This window comes from Leptonotus elevatus, chromosome 12 (genome assembly GCF_054856555.1).
Source record: "Leptonotus elevatus isolate MCC_2025b chromosome 12, RoL_Lele_1.0, whole genome shotgun sequence".
NCBI classification, from domain to species: Eukaryota; Metazoa; Chordata; class Actinopteri; order Syngnathiformes; family Syngnathidae; genus Leptonotus; species Leptonotus elevatus.
In genome coordinates this window covers 23781351-23799145 of record NC_141250.1, presented here as the reverse complement: position 1 = coordinate 23799145, position 17795 = coordinate 23781351, and the positions used below count along the sequence as shown (strand labels likewise).

At 46.1% G+C, this 17795-nt stretch overlaps 1 protein-coding gene across 1 annotated transcript in view; it reads left to right on the top strand.

Annotated features, from left to right (window-relative positions):
* The window catches only part of ttn.1 (titin, tandem duplicate 1), a 147736-nt gene that overhangs the window by 30097 nt on the left and 99844 nt on the right, over positions 1 to 17795 (top strand). Inside the window, exons 36-59 of the mRNA XM_086091313.1 lie at positions 1319 to 1783; positions 2038 to 2088; positions 2335 to 5964; positions 6228 to 6518; positions 7380 to 7555; positions 7626 to 7662; positions 8266 to 8556; positions 9736 to 10029; positions 10143 to 10262; positions 11144 to 11420; positions 11598 to 11781; positions 12378 to 12458; positions 12782 to 13049; positions 13394 to 13465; positions 13572 to 13643; positions 13728 to 13748; positions 13815 to 14117; positions 14458 to 14799; positions 16389 to 16466; positions 16586 to 16660; positions 16779 to 16850; positions 16992 to 17045; positions 17197 to 17232; positions 17369 to 17383. Coding sequence (XP_085947439.1) covers positions 1319 to 1783; positions 2038 to 2088; positions 2335 to 5964; positions 6228 to 6518; positions 7380 to 7555; positions 7626 to 7662; positions 8266 to 8556; positions 9736 to 10029; positions 10143 to 10262; positions 11144 to 11420; positions 11598 to 11781; positions 12378 to 12458; positions 12782 to 13049; positions 13394 to 13465; positions 13572 to 13643; positions 13728 to 13748; positions 13815 to 14117; positions 14458 to 14799; positions 16389 to 16466; positions 16586 to 16660; positions 16779 to 16850; positions 16992 to 17045; positions 17197 to 17232; positions 17369 to 17383 — 7305 coding nt within the window. The remainder of the gene's footprint in view (positions 1 to 1318; positions 1784 to 2037; positions 2089 to 2334; positions 5965 to 6227; positions 6519 to 7379; positions 7556 to 7625; positions 7663 to 8265; positions 8557 to 9735; positions 10030 to 10142; positions 10263 to 11143; positions 11421 to 11597; positions 11782 to 12377; positions 12459 to 12781; positions 13050 to 13393; positions 13466 to 13571; positions 13644 to 13727; positions 13749 to 13814; positions 14118 to 14457; positions 14800 to 16388; positions 16467 to 16585; positions 16661 to 16778; positions 16851 to 16991; positions 17046 to 17196; positions 17233 to 17368; positions 17384 to 17795) is intronic.

Genomic DNA, 17795 nt, shown 5'->3' with positions numbered 1-17795 from the left:
CTGACCCTTTTAAACCTTCAGAGCTCAACAGGCCAATTGGTCTTTCCTTTACGGATCATGTTCATAATCCAGCAGGTCCAGAAAAAAAACAACCTGAAACAGATTGGCTTTAGCCACAGGTGCTTCTACTCAGCAGGTGGAGATGAGCTCGTTTACCTGCCAGTTGAGTAGAACCACTTGCGGCTAAAGCTAATCTGTGGCAAGGTTTTGACTTTCTGACCCTGCTCGATTCCCCAACCCTGACGTTGACGTTAAAATGGGAAAAATATTGACATTCTCTACATGAGTAAAAGTCCAGTTTCTTTGGGAAAAGTATTCACTCAAATAATTACTCAAGTAAAAGTAAAAAAAAAGTACAGGCTCTGAAATGTACTTGATGAGAAAGTAAAAAGTATGTTTACCTGATGTATAGGACGTATACATAATTTAAAGGATATTAGTTAATGGAGCAAGAATTTTTGGCATGAGTAGACATGAGCCAGTTGACTCTCGGACTTTTCTGCGTCGAGTCCACAGTGTTGTTGAGTATCACTCGCTCATGATGCTGGTTCCTCAGTTCACCCCTCGCTGACATGATTGGACCTTTTTTCATATTGTTAGCTGGCCGTCTGCAGCGTTTATTACGTTCAAATAATCCTCTGTAGTGGCAAAGTGCGTTGCTTTCATATTTTCGGGTTGTTTTAATCTCGCCAATCGCACGTCATGTCCTAGCTTGATGTTGAGTCAAACACAAGCTGGGTTATAGCCGGTGTAACGCTTCATATGATCGGAAACAGCGACGGCTGCTTTTTCTCCCAGGTCTATGATCTTAATCGTTTTCATGCATTTAAAACCAAAGTAACGAGTGATGTTAAATGTAATGGATAAAAGTAAGTAGCCTAAAAAAATAAATAGTAAAATACAAAGTACTGGGGGGAAAAACTAATTAAGCACATTAACAAAGTATTTGTAGCCTACTTTGTTACTTGCCATCTCTGCTTTTCAATCACCTTAAATGTGGAAATGTTTGAACTCACAAAGTAACCTCTTGCTTTGTTCAACTGGTACGTCACACATTCAAAGTACGACCATAGAGAAGAGAGTTCGGCATCTATAGCCTTTTGCCACCCGGAATAATGCTGAATTGTCGTGTATGTGTCGATAATAAGTGTGAGCGTGTCATTGACAGGTGGAAAGTGTTGAAAACAACAAAAAGTATCACAGGCCGATATGTGTTGATAACAAGTGTGAGAACGTTCAGATCTAAAGTGTTATTAACAAGTGTGGAAAAGACTACTATGACCCCTAATGACTCTCCCTAACTATGATTCTTACCCAGCTAAAGAGGCAAATGTCAAAGGCGAGTGCGCCGTTGCGACAGATTCTGTGCACACGGCCTCACAGGGAAACAGGGAGATCACAAAAGATTCTCCGGACGGCCCAGACCAGGGCAAGACGGCGGATAAGCCGGGATCCCAGCCTCCTTACTCGCAGCTGCACTTCATGAACAGCTTTCCCGACGCCCATCTGTGCAGCCGGCCCGACTTCCTGATCCAGATCCCCCGAGAGCTACTGGTGCACAACTGCAGCCCCCCGCTGCGCTGCGTTATGCAGGGGCTTCCCACTCCGTTGGCCATTTGGCTTTACGGCCGCTTGAATGTTGTGGGTGCTTCTGCGTCCTACTCTCGCAAACGTGACGGCCCCCTGTGCTGTATGACTGTTAAGAAGGTGGGACCCGGACAAGGGGGCCCTCTGTCTTTCAAAACCTCGGCCGAGGATGTTGGGTGCGGCTTGATGACCAAAGGTTGGCATCTGCATGCTTTTGTTGGCATTCTTCCACACTTTTTTGCACCTACACTGCCAGCACTTCTTCAAGGTTTAGGAGCGCTCCAATGTTTGGCACCGCTCACGCCATTCGGTTACTTGTCACTCAGAAGAATGAATCCACAACTGTTATGGATGCACAACTTGTCACTGATGCTTGCACTCTTGCACCACATGAGAGACGATGTGACAGAGCCGAAGTGGTTTTCATTTACTGCGTTTGTTCCGTTGCAGTCACCGTGGACGAGAAAGCGCCTGAGATCCAGGTCCAGGAGGAAGTCTTAGGTAAGACATTTTTGTAATACGCATGACCGAGCAGACCTACAAGTGCACAACTGCATTTCCTAATGATTTCATGTGATGAATACTCAGCTGTTAGCTTATTCTCCTCAAGTTTCAACAACTCTCTGTTACGCTTACAAATGCTTGAAAACGACACATGCAACTTGTGGGAAACAGTATTTGTATCTATTGCTTATGTTCACTTGAGTTTAGTTGTCTATGCCGTAATATTGTCATTATTCCACTCAGCCTTCTCGAGCGCCACCATCACAATGGAAGAGGAAACCCATCGATTGTACTTTTCTGATGTTAAACCCCCAGACAAAACAAGAACACTTGAACTCCAGCCAGAGTCCAAATTCTCCTCCAGTACTTTGGAGAAGGCTAATCAAAAGCCAGTTTTCCTCAGCAAACTTTCTCCTTCAGCAGCTGTGAGTGTTGGAGAAAAGGCTTTGCTTAGCGTCAAAGTGCATGGCTTTCCTGAGCCTACTGTTCGCTGGTCCCACAATGGGAAGACCATCAGCACTTCCTCTGTCTACACGTGCGTTCGCGAGCAAGATGAGTGCATTCTGATCATTGACAGAGTTGAAGTGGCGTTAGAAGGAGAGTACTCCTGCAGTGTCAGCAATCGCTTTGGAGAGGAAACGTGCACTTCCTATCTGCACGTTCAGGTGAAGGAACCACTGACGGCAGCGAGCCTTGAGAAAGAGCGGGGCAACCCTCCCGTGTTTTCCAAAAGGATCGAGTCTGTTCAGCTGCGCCAGGGAGCTCACGCGTCCTTCAAGTACTCTGTGACCGGGGATCCCCGGCCCGAGGTGCGCTGGCTCAGAGGCAGCCTTCACATTGTGCCGAGCAGCTTGTACATCATCGTCAACAGCCCAGACGGATCAGGCGTCCTCACCATTAAGAGTGTCAAGCAGGAGGAAGTAGCCGTCTATACCTGCCAGGCTTCCAACCAGTTTGGTGAAGCCACTTGCAGCGCTCAGCTATCAGTGTTTGGCGAGAAAGTTGAAGATGACTTGGTTCGGAAAACAAAAGCTTTGACAGTGTCCACGCCCAAAGGAACTACAGAATCCAAATTGTGCCAGAAAAGTAGTTGGCCGGCGGATCCGATGATTTACACCCTCGCTGCTGACACCCGGCAACTTATTCCCAGCGAGGAGGTGGAAACCCTCAGAGAGCCTGACATTTATGTGGGCACCCCTCGCTGCCAGCGGCTCACCCAGCAGGCAGCCGTACTACAGTCCCGAGAGATCCATGAGCATGTTTGCATGGCTCCCAGCCATCCGCCTTGTGCTTCTATTATTCCTGTGAAAACGCTCCATGCAGCAACTTTCTTATCGTCAGTTCAGGAGAGGCAGAAGATCACAGAGCGGCACTCTGAACGCATTCTCAGCCCAGAGGTCGTTGAACTTGACTTTGCCAAAGAGCAGCGCTCAAAGCTGCAGTCTACCACAACTGAGCAACTCCTGCAACTTAGCACCGTGAGTGCCCAGACAATGGCCGAGCACAATCCACAATATGTTGAGACCTTGACTGAGCCCAGGCAGCTTGTTAGCAGTTACTCAGTCGAGACCGCTCTACCGCTCGTCGATGGAACTTCTTCTGTCTGTCGCCGGCCAGAGCAGGAAAGAAGTTTCACGGTTATTGAGGGGCTTAAGGTTTTGCACTCGGCTCAGTCGATGGGACAACTGCCAATCACAGAAAGACGTTGTGAGCCTCTGCCAATAGAAGACGATACCAAAGCTTTGATTGTCAAAGAGCCACGGCAGGCATCGCTTGCGCCGCTTAACGAATCATTGCTGCCTATGAGCAAAGAGCTTTCGCTGGAAACGTACGTGCCAGAACAGGAGACCGCTGACTGTCCGGGAAAAGACAGGGTCTACAGGTCCGCTGTCACTGCTGAAGAAAAATATTTACTCAAGGGTGATTGCTTAGGACAGGTGGCAGCCATAGTGTCCTCTCAGAGTCTGCGGCCACTGCCGCAGGGAGAAATACTCCTGAATCTTCAGCTTGTCAGCAGTCAGACTGTTTTACAGTCGGAAGGCAAATTCAGCAGTGACAAGCCTTCAACAGAGCAGGCAGATGTGAAGGATGTGAAGGCCAGACCCACTTTGCTTCACATCGTAACTCGGCAAGAACCTGTTGTTTGCGAGGCTATCTCAGAGTTCTCTTACCAGATGGATTCCGAGTCCATCCGGGTCAATAAAGCTCTTCCACCAACACAATATCTCCAGTCCATCGATTCCTTATCAGTTCTGCAAAAAGAAGGCATGCTAACTATAAGCAAACCAACCCAGCAGGTGGCAGTGCAGAAGCAGGAGAAAGCTCAAAGACATGCGGCACTCTCACAGGAGGGAAGGGAGCTCACGGCTGACTTCCACGAAGATCTGGAGGTGTCTTCTTCTGGCGTTCACTCCCAATCAGCTACAGAGCTTGAGCTTTCAAGGATCCTGGCCATCTCCTCCCAGCCTGTGCTTTTACCAAAGGAGACACCTTTGCCAACAGAACTGAAACCACAAAGAGCACTGGTTCAGAAAGAGGACTGCTGGAATATTTTACATTCAGCAAATGTTACAGACATCCAGGCTCTGGTAGAGGGTCATACCACTTGCCTTAAAATCGAACGGCAATTCCAAACTAAGATGAGAACTGAGGCCAAGATTCCCAAAAAGCCCATTTTCATAGAAGAGAAGGCAGTTGCAACTGAGAGCTGTATTGTTTTAGAAGCTGCCGAGCAGGACTTTGCAGTCCCGATCCAGGAGGGCCAATCAGTGAGACAGTCGGTATTGCTTCAGGAAAAAAACATTTTTACTGGGGAGCAGTCCAGTGAGATGCAAACAACTCAAGGATTAACTGCAAGTGTCTGTACCCAACCTGAAAGTGTTCTCTTTGGTCCTGATTGTCTGGAATCTCAGACTTTAGTGAAAGAACTGAACTTTGTCATTCAAATGCCCAAAGAGTCGCTTTTGAATATTCACCATCATATCAGAGACGCTCTTCAGTCTTCTGTAGCCAGTCAGCACCCGGTGTTTCTCGCTGACGCCGTCGGCTGCTTGGAGGCCCTTGACATTCATGAGATAAATGTGCAAAAGGAGCCACAAGGGGTTGTGCATTCATATTTGATTACACACCCCAATGTTCTCATGGAACTCACGCTGGTTTTCCAGGGTGAATACCCACAGAGAGCCAAGCTCCTTTCAGAACTTCAGCTCGCTCTTCATGCTTTAGTTTTGCAGGAGCGGCAAAGTTTGGTATCAGAGAGACCGGGTTTCTTGCACATCAGCAAGCCTCAGAAGGTGCTGATGTGCTCAGAATGCTCTCAAGAAAGCTTCTTGTCAGTGGTGGACACGGTGCTGGTGGCAGAGAGGGCTGCTGGGCTACCTGCAGTTGTTTGTGAATCTGCTACCATCGAGATGGAAACAATATTCCACAAAGCAACAATTCAGAGTCAGAGAAGAGTCCATGAAGTGACTGAATCCGCCTCAGTGTCAGCCAGCCAGACTCCTCACTTGGAACATGTAGATGTGCTTGCTCACAAGGAGGAAATTGTTTCTGACGCCATTGCATTCGGCGAGGCGTCTGGTAGTGTAGTAGGTTGTCCACTTGTCATTGCTTCTTTGGATGAAATTTGTGCTGAGGAAAACGACAAGGTGGTCTTGGCTTCCACCGTCAAGTATGCCGCTAGCGTTACCTGGTTTATCAATGGACGCTTGATCCAATCTGGCACAGAGTTCATGTGTTTGAGAGACCAGGACACATACACACTGACTATCAAGAACGTTGTGAAAGAGAAGCATCAAGGCGAGTATGTCTGTGAGGCGGCCAATGAAGCTGGGAAGACCACAACGCGGACAAGACTCAAAGTTGTCTCAAGAGGTTTGATGATGGCCACTTCTTTGAAATCATCGACTAACCCAAGACTGCCACTTGAAAACCTCAATGTTTGAGGCTCCCCAGTTTCTCCTCATCCGCCATCACTCCTTTCCTGCCTATTCTCCCTCTGCATGCCTTCATCTAATGTCATTTTCCTCCTCAGAATCACGTGTGTCCCTTTCCAGCTCAGGTTCACCCACCCGTATTGCTGTTTTCGCAAGTCTTGATGATCAACTCAGTATTGACTCTCGTTCCTTTCTTTTCAGCGCTCCAAACGGCAATGCCTGTGTTCAAGCACCCCATGGTCCCTATTGAGATCAACGCGGGCAACAATGCTAGGTTTGAGTGTGAAACCAGCGATGCCAGCGAAGTCAGCTTCAAGTGGTCCAAAGACGGAAGGCTCATCAAAGAGGGGGAGCGCCTCAGGATTATCAGTCGTATGACTACTTCCTCTCTAGAGTTCTTGCATGCCAGCAAGGATGACGCTGGCGAGTACAGCTGCGAGGCTTCTAACAGGCACGGAAGTGACGAATGCTCGTCCACACTCAACGTGACAGGTAACCAATCTGCGACGCTGTCAGCTGCTCTCAGTCCCCACAACAGTGCGGCTAATATGGGGGGAGGGGGGGAGGGTGCTTGACTGTTCAGCGGCTGATTAATAGAAGGCTACAACAACAAAGTCAAATCCACTTTTATGTACCTGTAGCCTACTAGCAGCACTAGCACCATAACAAGGGTAACAACAATGCTTTCATATGGTGAGGTCGCTATGGTAATGCTTATGAATGATACGAGCAACACAAAAACTGGGGTATTTTGTAGATATAACAATAAACTATATTAGCACCACAGAACAAATCTCAAATCCATGAGTAACTCACTCACCATACCACTAAATTAAGAGCCGCTCGCTGCAGAGCGGGAAATCATGCGTGGGAATTACCTGTAGCTGTAAGTCCGTGCACCTTTCTTTTTCTTCTTGGTCATAGGCTGCTGTTTTGTCTCATCACTGGGCCTTTTCTCGGTTGAAACTTTACAAACATGTCCGTTTTTTACTCATTTTGCTAACTTGTCGATTAGCATCAGCGCTACGCGACTGAGATAATTAACATCTTGGCACGCGTCAAGAGTCCGTCGTTAACAGAGAGAATCCGGTCACTTGTCAAAATAAAATATTTTTACACCTCGGCTAATCAGTTAACTGGAAGGAGGAGTCTTGTCGCCCCAATTCAACTTTGCCATTGATCACGATCCGGATGACTGAGAATGTACACAGAAATGCACTCGCAAAATGTCCCGACACGAAGGTGCGGACGTCACAGTAGGACGAGTAGTACTGTAGCGCGGACCAATAAGCCGGCCGCATCATTCATTCATCCGCGCTACAAATGCACGTTGTGCACGTAAGCCCAAATCAGAGCTGCTGCGATTCATCAAGAAAGTGCAAGAATTCTTTCCGAAACTGGGTCAAGCTTTAAGGCTGGAGTGCATTTACTCGGGTAGCCAGAGGGTCCGTGTGACTTGGAAGAAGGACGACAAGCTGATCTGGGCTTCTTATCAGTACAACATCAAAACCAGCGGACAGCTGACAGCTGTCATGCTTTTGTTCAATTAGGTAACACACTAACAAGATTCGTTTTCTAATTATTGCGTCCTCTGCTTAGGCTGTAGACGCTAATGTTAACCTGGTGCTACTTGATGGTGATGGACTTTGAATCTTCTTTGGGTTACGTCTTCAGGTTTGGGTCCTTTAGGACAGAAAGTGCGTGGAACGTTTGGGTATCTGAATTTAAATGCAACACTTAAAGCCAGTCTCTTGCTCCAGCCCTCACTAAGATTTGAAATTGGCGCTCAAACGGGGTGTTGCCCGGAGGACCGTTGGCTTGCGAATGTGAAGAGGGTTGGGCGTGGTCTGGCTGTGATTGACAGCAGCAGTGAAAATGAAATAATGTCTATACTATGAAAAGCTATGCTCAATAAACTAAGCAAATGCTCCACTAATAAATGACTAACCTGACAACGGGTATAAAGATGTTGGCGAAACGCTGCTACGACTACAACAACTCGCTAAGGAGGCGTGTACGAGACTGAGCCATTTACAAATGACTTCTCGTGTAATGAAGGAAAAACACCTTAAACTGTGTTTATCCCAGTATTTAACCTTTTGCCCCAGATTCAAGTTTTCAACAAACATGCACTAAAATGTCACGGCATCAGTAGACACCCATTTATACAGTTTATCGGCCCAAAAAACTCGATTTAGTACCTCTTTAATGACCCGCATGTCGTCTTTCTCCATGTCAGAGCGCGCAATTCCTCCGACCTTCGTCAAGCGTCCGCCGGAGTCCATGATGGATTTGGTGGGGAAGACAGTGGCCATAGAGACTCGGCTTTCTGGCTCACAGCCTCTGAAAGTCACCTGGCACAAGGACAACAAAGAAATCGAGCCTTCAGACAAATACCATGTCACCTTTGAGAACAACACGGCTGTGCTGTTTGTCCGAGACTCAGACCCGTCCGACTGCACCGTGTACACCTGCGAGGCCTCCAATGAAGCTGGGAAAGCTTCCTGTCAGGTTTCTCTCTCTGTCTCAGGTACAGTATGTTTTTCTATTCATGTTATTTCAATGTCATTGTTATTTCTATTCTTTGGATTCTGACTTCCAGTAAGGCTACATTTACACACACGCCCCACAGACAGCAGGTGGCAGCAGAGTTTAAGAGATCAGCCGGGATTGTGTTTTAGAAAAGGCCCCTCCCACAGTTTTTTTCTTTGGGCATTGGAATTTCCATGAACTTTACTGTAACTATTTTCTAATGCTGATTGCTCAGAATGAAAAAAGAAAGATCCTTTTTTTCTTCTGCTAAAGGCAGAGAGTCTAATCTTTCTTTTGCTTGACTCCATGTTTGTATAGCAATAGAACACAATATTCTGTGGGTTTTGCAAATCTGTCCAAATCCAGTCAAACGGTTGGGATTAAGGGCCTTGCTCCACTGTAAAGGGCTAATGAATTAATGAGGCAAATGTTATTTTATTTTTATGGCGATATCTCACATTCACGGCTTCCAACCCAAACTCATCTTGGAAAGTTGTTTTTGCCAGTAAATAAATAAATAAAACCACGTAACTTGACAAACTCCCGTGAATCCGTCTTGTTACCGAGTCCGCAGGTTTCCTCTGAGTGGCACCATGGTGGGTTGGACCAATCACAAAGTAATATGCAGCTGTCACCAAATCAAGAAGCAACGACGCCGTGGGAAACAAAACAACCAAACATGGCGACAGCGGTGGACGAACGCATGGACGTTGCATTTCTTTCTGTTTTGGCAAAATTTGCTTCACTTTCCTTTTTGAAAGAAGAGCAAGAAGAGGCGCTTTGTGCATTTTTAGCTAGTAAAGATCTTTGAGACTTTTTTTTTTTAGCTACAATGACGACAACATTTTCATCCATTGTATGATTGGTCAAAACAAAAGTTTGGTAATTGTGCGCAAGGTGCCGCATTGCCCACTCAGCTGCAAATATTGTACCAAATGCCTTTCCCGAGCAGATGCCATGGCGCAGTCTCATATTGATATTGCGGAGAACTCATTTGAGTGGTTCACGTCAGATGAAAAAGAACAGAGAGAAAAATGCAAACAGTAGCCGGTCAAGCTGAGTTAGCAAACGCAAACTAAATCGTCTTGCGTGCGTATGGCTGAGGTCCTTCTCCAAGAAGTCAGTCAGTCCACTTGATGTTGCCTTGTGCTGATATGATGTTGTTGTCCACTTGCTCTTTCAGAAAGCGCCAAGCCTCCGAAATTCGACATCCCGCTGCAGCCGGTGACACTGAGCGAGGGTGATCCTTTGAGGCTCAAATGTCACGTGGAAGGCACTCCTCCACTCACTATCAACTGGATGAAGGACAGGAGGGAGCTGAGGTCCAGCTCCAGCACAAAGATCACGTTTGTGAACGGAACACCTTGTGTGGAAATCAGCCAGGTGTCCAAAACGGCGGCGGGAGATTATCTGTGCAAGGCCAGCAACTCTGCCGGGACAGACTTCTGCAAGGCAAAGGTCACCGTCAAAGGTATTGAGATGAATGGAAGGATGACGGACGGATGGAGCCACTTTCCGTGCCTGCTTGCCAACCCTACTGACGACTTTTGGTACTCACCTCACTTACTTTCTACTTTCTCGAAGAAACCCAGGCCATACCCGACGTCTCTGCTCCTGCCCCCGCCACCGCTGCACCCGCCCCCGTAAAACGTCTGGACAACCTTTTCTTCATCGAAGAACCAAAGAGTGTTTCTGTCACCGAGAGTAAGTCGCTCCAAGAGTTCTTCATCACAGCCACTGACGCAAGATTTGGATGTGCTCACCGCCTGCTGCTGCTTCTCCTCCTCCTCCTCACAAAATACTTAAGTCTCTGAGACAAACACCTTTTATCGTGACAAATCAACTAAAACGGAGTCTGCGATTCCATTCAGAATCGATTTTAGATTCAAAATGATATGAATGGCAAATCAGTTCTATATCAAGCAACAGATGAGCAAAGAATGTTGTAAATTCCTTATCATTGCTATTCTTTAGTTGAGTGCTGAGTTTGTGTAGTTGACATTGGGAATATTGTTAGACTGCTAAGGGGTCCTTGTGTGCGCACACATTGTTGAACAGGCAGTTTGCGTCAGTATTCACGACAGAAGTCACGGGCAATACACTATCAAATAAATCAATAACTCTAATAATTTATCCATTCTGAATCGTCGTAAATGAGAATCATTTTTTGGGCACACCTCTACTAATCATGTCAGTCATTTACAGGAGTCCTCACATATGAAATAGTAATGAAATGATCATGGAAAAAAAAGCCTTGACAAAAAAAATCACGCAGCACTCATAAACCACCAAATTTGAATGAATGCAACTGGACTTTTCTTGGTTGTTAAAGATCCACACTTAATCCAAAATGCTGCTGCAGTTCTAATTCTTAGTTGCGGCATCCTCTTATTAATGTCTCTGATGGTTGGTGGTCACATAAGGGTTGTTGTTGCCGATGGCCTTTTGGATTAATGATAAAACTTCTTCAACAAGCAAGACAAATCCAGATGCTTTGATTCACTTTTTGCGGACGATCATGATCTGGATGATTGCCAGTCTTCTAAACATCTCATCGAGTGTCATGTGTTGTTGTTTGACTGCAGAGGGCTCAGCCACCTTTATCGCCAAGATCGGAGGCGAGCCCATCCCCAGCGTCAAGTGGATGAAGGGCAAGTGGAGGCAGATCACCCCCGGTGGTCGCATCTCCACGGAGCACAAGGGCCAGGAGACCAAACTGGAGATCCGGGAGGTGACCAAGTCTGACTCGGGCCAGTACCGCTGCGTAGCCTCAAACAAGCACGGTGAAATCGAGTGCAGTGCCGAGATGGCGGTGACCAAAAAAGAAGAAGCGGCGGAGGACATCAGGATCCAGCTGAAGAAGTAAGTTATCCGACTTCAATGAAATCAATCTTGTCCCCTCTTGTGTTCCTGTGGTGACAACTGTCATGCTTTGACACACGTGCGCTGTGCTGCACTGAACCGACAGCACAGATCAGGTCAGGTCAGGTCAGGTGCATGGTGGGATGTCACCTAAATGTTTCCTCTTGTGTGTGCTAGGACCCCCTCAAAGCAGAAAAGCCCCAACAAAGAAGTAGAGAACAACATAGTGGAGTTGCTCCGAGGCCAAGAACCCAAAGACTACGAGAAGATTCTGAGGGAGCACAAAATCCACGACTACAGAGCTATCCTCCAGGCGGTGGAGCTCCTCAAGCAGGAGAAGGAGATGGAAGCTGAAAAAATGGTGAGGGTTTCCTGTCAGCTTGTCCAATGAGTATTGCTACTGAGGGACGTTACGTTATGGACCCGCCTGCCGATATAGTCAAACTCAAGGTGATTTGTTCACACGCTGTATTATTTCTTCTTGATACTGGAAGGGATTACGTCGGATCTTGGAAGCGAGGCTGGGTTAGGCCTGGTTACTACTTGAATGGGAGAGCAAGTGAGAATACCAGATGCTTACTTTGCCTCTGGCAATTCCAGTTTAACTCAGTCCCAAGCTTGGATAAATAAGTAGGCTTGAAGTCAGAAAGATTATTAAAAAATAAAAAATAAAATAAAAAACTACGTCAGAATTTAATCCCAAAAAAAGGCGAAAGAGGAAGAATCCATACTTACACCAGGGTTACCTCCTTTTTTCTTTAAAAATAAAATACTTTTCCCTGGTGGTCGACTTGGGACTAGTCTGGGGTCTACCAGTTGACCATGTTTGACTGGTTGGAACCTCCTGACTTGCACGTTCTTCTTGGCCGATCTATGAATTCTGTCTGCAGTGTCTACTTGCTGCTCGTCTACAGAATGCATGCATTGAGGTCATGTGATTGTTGTTTTCTTCAACAGGAGATGCAACGCGGCGACCCGGTTGAAGAAGAAGATATGGTCCGCATCATCCAGCAGCTGGGGGGACGCATGGACACCGAGGTAAAAGTGCAGAAGATCTTTTCAAGTAATACACAAACCCTGCGTGCGGACACATTCATCATTATTTATTTCTCTTTCTGACATGTTGATTTGTTTGCTTTTCTTACATGGTACTAACTAGTAGAACCCCAGGGTTAGGGAATAGGCCCTAAGCAGACAACTAGGCTGACAGACTTAAAGACTACCTCAAACTACAACCTTTACCCAAGAAACCATGTACAGGACTTTAGCAACTGATTGCTCTGGCACGCAAATTTAATAAAACAGGGCACTGTAATAATCTCCGACTGATAAAATGATTCAAAGCGGTTCTGACCCCACAGCCTGTCACCGTCATGGAGGACATCAGTGACCAGACCGCATCTGAAAACAAGAGTGCTACGTTTGACTGCCGGATCAGGATCAACTACCCGGAGATCACGCTGACCTGGTACAAAGGAACGCAGAAATTGGAGAATGGCAAAAAATACAGCATCGGCAGCGATGGTGAACGCCACACCCTGAAGATCTACGACTGCCAGGCCAAAGACCAGGGCGAGTACCGGGTGGTCTGCGGTCCTCACATCTCTAACGCCAAGCTCAGCGTCTCTGGTAAGAGCAGCAACACCCTATTTATCTGATACACCTTCACGGGTCTGCTCCTTTAGTTCTTGGTCTTTGGTCCAGGTCTTCCCCAGAGCTTGTCTTTTCCTTAATGCATGCGTAATTCTAAGAATGGTCTTCAAATTTTCTTTCTTACACCACTTTGACTCACTGAGTTGAGGTCATCGATGCTGAAGACGAGGGTAACAAACTTAACGCTGAATCTTCTGGGCCACTTGATCTGTTTTGTTTGTCTTATGAAGCTGTACTGATCTACAAAAAAAACACCCAACGAACCTTAATTAGATGACTACAATTGGCAGCTTTAATATGAGCTTTCTCCATCTTTCAAGTTCCCAAAGTTCACAGGACACCAGAGGAGACACCCTCTGCACCTGAAACTGGGGCTGTTGCTCCAGCAAAAGGTATCTGCAAAAATCTGCTCATGTTCTTCCTTGTTCATGTCACTTTTGTCCTTTTGCGACAAATCTCTTAGTCCTGAAAAGTCAAATGAGTGCCAATATTTTAAAGAAGCCGACACCGTGAAGGCAGCGACGATGGTTGCGGCGATGCCTCGACAAGAGCAACAGCTGGTCTCTGAAGGTAAAGATATTCCAAATAATAACTTTGGACTTCTTTTGAGTCTTTACTTCAAAGAGTGTTTTGTTTGTCTGGAGTCTTACCGAGTTGTGGTGAACGTCGATATTAGTTTGTCAGTATTTGTATTTCCTTTTTTGCATTCATTTACGTCATTTGTCCTTTTTAATTTTGAAGAACTATACAGAAACGCAGCACCACAACCTGAAACTGCACCTCACCCTGAAGCTGAACCACAACAAGAACTTGAACCAAAACTTGGACCAGAAATTGAACCAGAGCCTGATGCAGAACGTGAAGTGGTAGTGACCGCAAAGGTCACTGCGGATTATTTTGTCGACCAGCCAACATCTGTGCCTCTGGAGGCTCCAAAAGACACCATGGCTGAGTCCAAAGCAGCGCCACTGGAAAAGAAAGATGAAGTTGCAGCACCCAAGCAAGAGCCTTCCAAGAAAAGAAGGCAGGATTCTAAAGTGCAAGGTAACGTCTCTTGACCTGTCTTAATTTGGTTGCCTTCTTTAGCTGCTTACTAACACTGACAACATTTGTGCTCTTCTTGAAGTCAGACTTCTTTTGCCTTCGAGTTGTGATCTTAAATTGGAGTTTCAACAACGTTGACTACGTTTTTAAGTGGCAAAAGCACCCACACTAACAGAAACGTCTCTAAATTTGAACAGCCCCAACACTGAAACTGTTTCTGAGCAAGATACTGCTCAGCAAAACTCACAAACGCTGCTTGGTGTGTTCGTGTGCGTGCTGTGCACTCATCAGGGGGTTTCTCGGCTCTTTGCAATGAATCATCTCTAAAATCATTTCGAAGTGATCGCAGAAACAAGACCATCCAAAGCCATCAATGAGAGGCCCCCCAAAACATCTCGCTTGCATCCTTACGATGAGCCACAAGAACCCAAGTATCTTCCGGCAAAAATAAAAAACATTCACGGAGAAGCCAAAAAGATTGCAGACCACTCCGGAATGGTGCTGGAAGTCCCCAAGATTCCAGAAACATCCGCAACAAATGAAAAGTCCCCACAAACAACAAGTGAAGCAGAACAAAGTCCACAGTTTGAGGAACGGAACCTCACTCGTACAGCTCATTTGCAAGCAAAAGATTCAAAGAGACCAAAGCAAACACTTGAAGCCAAAAAGCCTCAGCAACAAGGTGGCTATGCTATGTAATGAATCTTCAGTCACTTATAGCAATATTTGTTTGTGTGTCACGTACGAGTGTGTGGATCACGTATGTTCTACTGGATAATCTATGAGAATCAGCTGTGCATGCTCTAAAATGTCATATTTTGTCTCTTTGTCACTTTCTTTTTGGCCACCGCTCAATGGTGCAAATCTTCCGTCTTGGCTAAACATGAAAAACAATCCAGCCGGTCTTGAGGCTGAGCTCCGAGCTGAAGGTGGGTTTTCCTTCAAGGGGGCTGAAGGAGAAAAGTTGGATCACCGAGTTGGGACATTTGACAATAAGACAAAGAAAAAGGGCGATCTTCCCCCCCAGGTACCAGGCCGAGACCCTTGTGGAAATGGAGTCCACAGAAAAAACGGACAAACCCGCTGAACACAAAGACACCATCCATCATGTTCCCGAAACAGACAGAAAACCTCCACCGAGGACAGGTCTTGCATCCTACAAAGATCAGTTGCAAGGACGTCATCAACTCAAGGAGGTTGATATTGAAACAGGAGCATCATTACACAAAGAAATAACACAAGCGAGTCGGCATGTTGATCCTGTTGGAGCCAGAGGCTTTCCTCCCTCCAAACAACTGTTGAAGTTACAGAGTCCACTTCAAGAGACAAAAACAGCAGTCACGCAAAAGATGAAGCATGACGTTACATCAAACGTTTCTGTCAAATCTGCAGAGGCAGAGAAACAGGTAGAAACTCATCAAGCAGAAGTGAGCAGGAATCGTGACCAAGATCTCAACGCTCACAATCTGCATGACAAAGAGGATCAGGAGTTAATAACAATCAGGACTGAACATGCCTTCAGTGCAGAAACAAGTCAACCAGAAGAAGTTGCTGTTGTTCATAAAATAAAGGAAGAAGAATGGAAAGAGGCTAAAGTGCCAAGCGCAGAGAAGAAGAAAGTAAATCAAGTATGAGACGAACAGATGGAAGCTGATCCTTTCCAAGCCAGAGGCCTCCCCCCATCCCAAGACTTGATTAAATATCTGACCGACGTGCCTCGTGATGACTTTGCACATCTTGACAAATCAAGTCCTCCGCCGGACAGAGAAATGGTGCCGTGGAGCAATGTTCCTTTCGAAGAAGCACGACGACCCCTTCGACAAGACGCTTGGCCCAAAGTAGTTGCACCACAGCAGAAAGCTCCAAAATCGGAGATGGCTTTTTCTTCTCCACCAAAAGCATCTGCCAACTGTGGTGATTCTCTTGACCAAGTGAAAAGGGACCCATCATTAGCCAGACAAGAGGACAGGACGAGTACCCAAGTCAAGGAAACACATGCGCTTTGTCAAGGTATATTGTTTAAGCTCCAACTTCCTCAAAGACGGGTCAAGCTCACAGTTGATGTGTGTCACCTTCTTCTACTCTTACCAGCACAAACGAAACCCCTTTGTCATCTTGTAATAATCTTCTGTTTGCCCGTCTTTAATGCGATGCTTTAGCAAAAGACCTTGTTGTTGTGTGCTTCACGCTGCTCGTCACATTGAAGGGGCTCCGGTCTGGACTGAGCTTGTCTTTCATGGGTGTGATCCTGGCATTTTTTTGTTCCTCAAGCATCTCCTCTGGAGGAGAAATCATCTGTGGCGACATCTTCACCTCCTGCTCCTGCAGAGATGATCTCTGCGCCTTCAGGTAGTGTCTTCTGCTGGCTTGTCCACGTTGGTCTTTTCCCTCACTTGCTAGGGTTTTGTTTGCAGCTGACTTGTTGGTGTCTTGTCTTGGTATCCTTCATCTCTTGGTATCTTCCTCAGTGTCTCCCCCAGAGAAGAAAACATGGAAAGCCTCAGTTCCCTCAGCTCTAGAGGGCCAAGTGACTCCTCCTTCAGGTACTTCCTTCTTAAAACACTGCCATAGCTTCCCTTACAGGAGTTTGTCTTCTTCTGCATGCACATTTCTTGCATTTTGTTTTCTGGGTGTGACTTTTTGTTATGTCCTACCTTCAAGTGTCTGCTCCAGAGGAGAAGAAAGTGTTTGCTCCTGCACCAAATCCACCAGCAGAAGTCATCCCTTCCTCAGGTAGCATCATTGAGTATCTGTCGTCAATATTCTTTCACTTGCTTTGTCTTTCCATGCAAACATTTCTTGTGCTTGATCTTAAGTCTTAACGTGTGAATTATGGTCTTCCATTTCTTGTTGCTATTGGTCTTGCTCTGGCAGAGGAGAAACCTTCTCCAGCAGCTCTTGTCTTGAAGCAAGTGTCTCCACCTGGAGGTAATGTTTGTCGCCCAGCTGGTGACTGAACCGCTACAATATGTTATGCTGATGCAATGAACCTTTACATGTCTTGACATATTGTCAGTTCTCCAAATGAACTATGTGAAAATATGACTTATTGATACTAATGTCATTTGAACTCTTGCAGACAAGGAACCTGTTAAGGCTCCTGGACCAACCAAAGGTATACTGACCTTTTTCTTTGTATGAATAACAATTCAAATGGAATATTTACTGTATGAAGAGTGTGTTGTTTGTTACTTAGACTTGAATTTGTATCTGTTTGTGACACATCAAACTATCTGCTGTCAAAAACACAGCACCAACTGTACTGAGTCCACTTCAAGAGACAAACACAGCGGCACAGAAGGTGAAGTGTAAAGTTACCTCAGCAACAGAAGCCAAGGTCATCAGCTTGAGGAAAATTCCAGTAAAACCTGCGGCGGCAGAAAAAACAGTAGAAACTCATCAGGCAGACGTGAGCAGGCATTTTGACCAAGAACTCAACGTTCACAGTCTGCATGACAGAGAGGATCGGGAGTTAATAACAATCAGAAGTCAACGCCTCTTCACTTCAGAAGAAACAAGTCAACTTGAGATTTGCCAAGAAGATGAAGAGGTTGCAGTTGTTGAAAAAATGGAGAAAGAAAAACTGCTACACACAAATGTACTTAGCACAGGTAAGAGGATTATAACAATGTCAGGTGAAGAGATAAAAGCTGATCCCGTTGAAGTGACAAGTCTTCC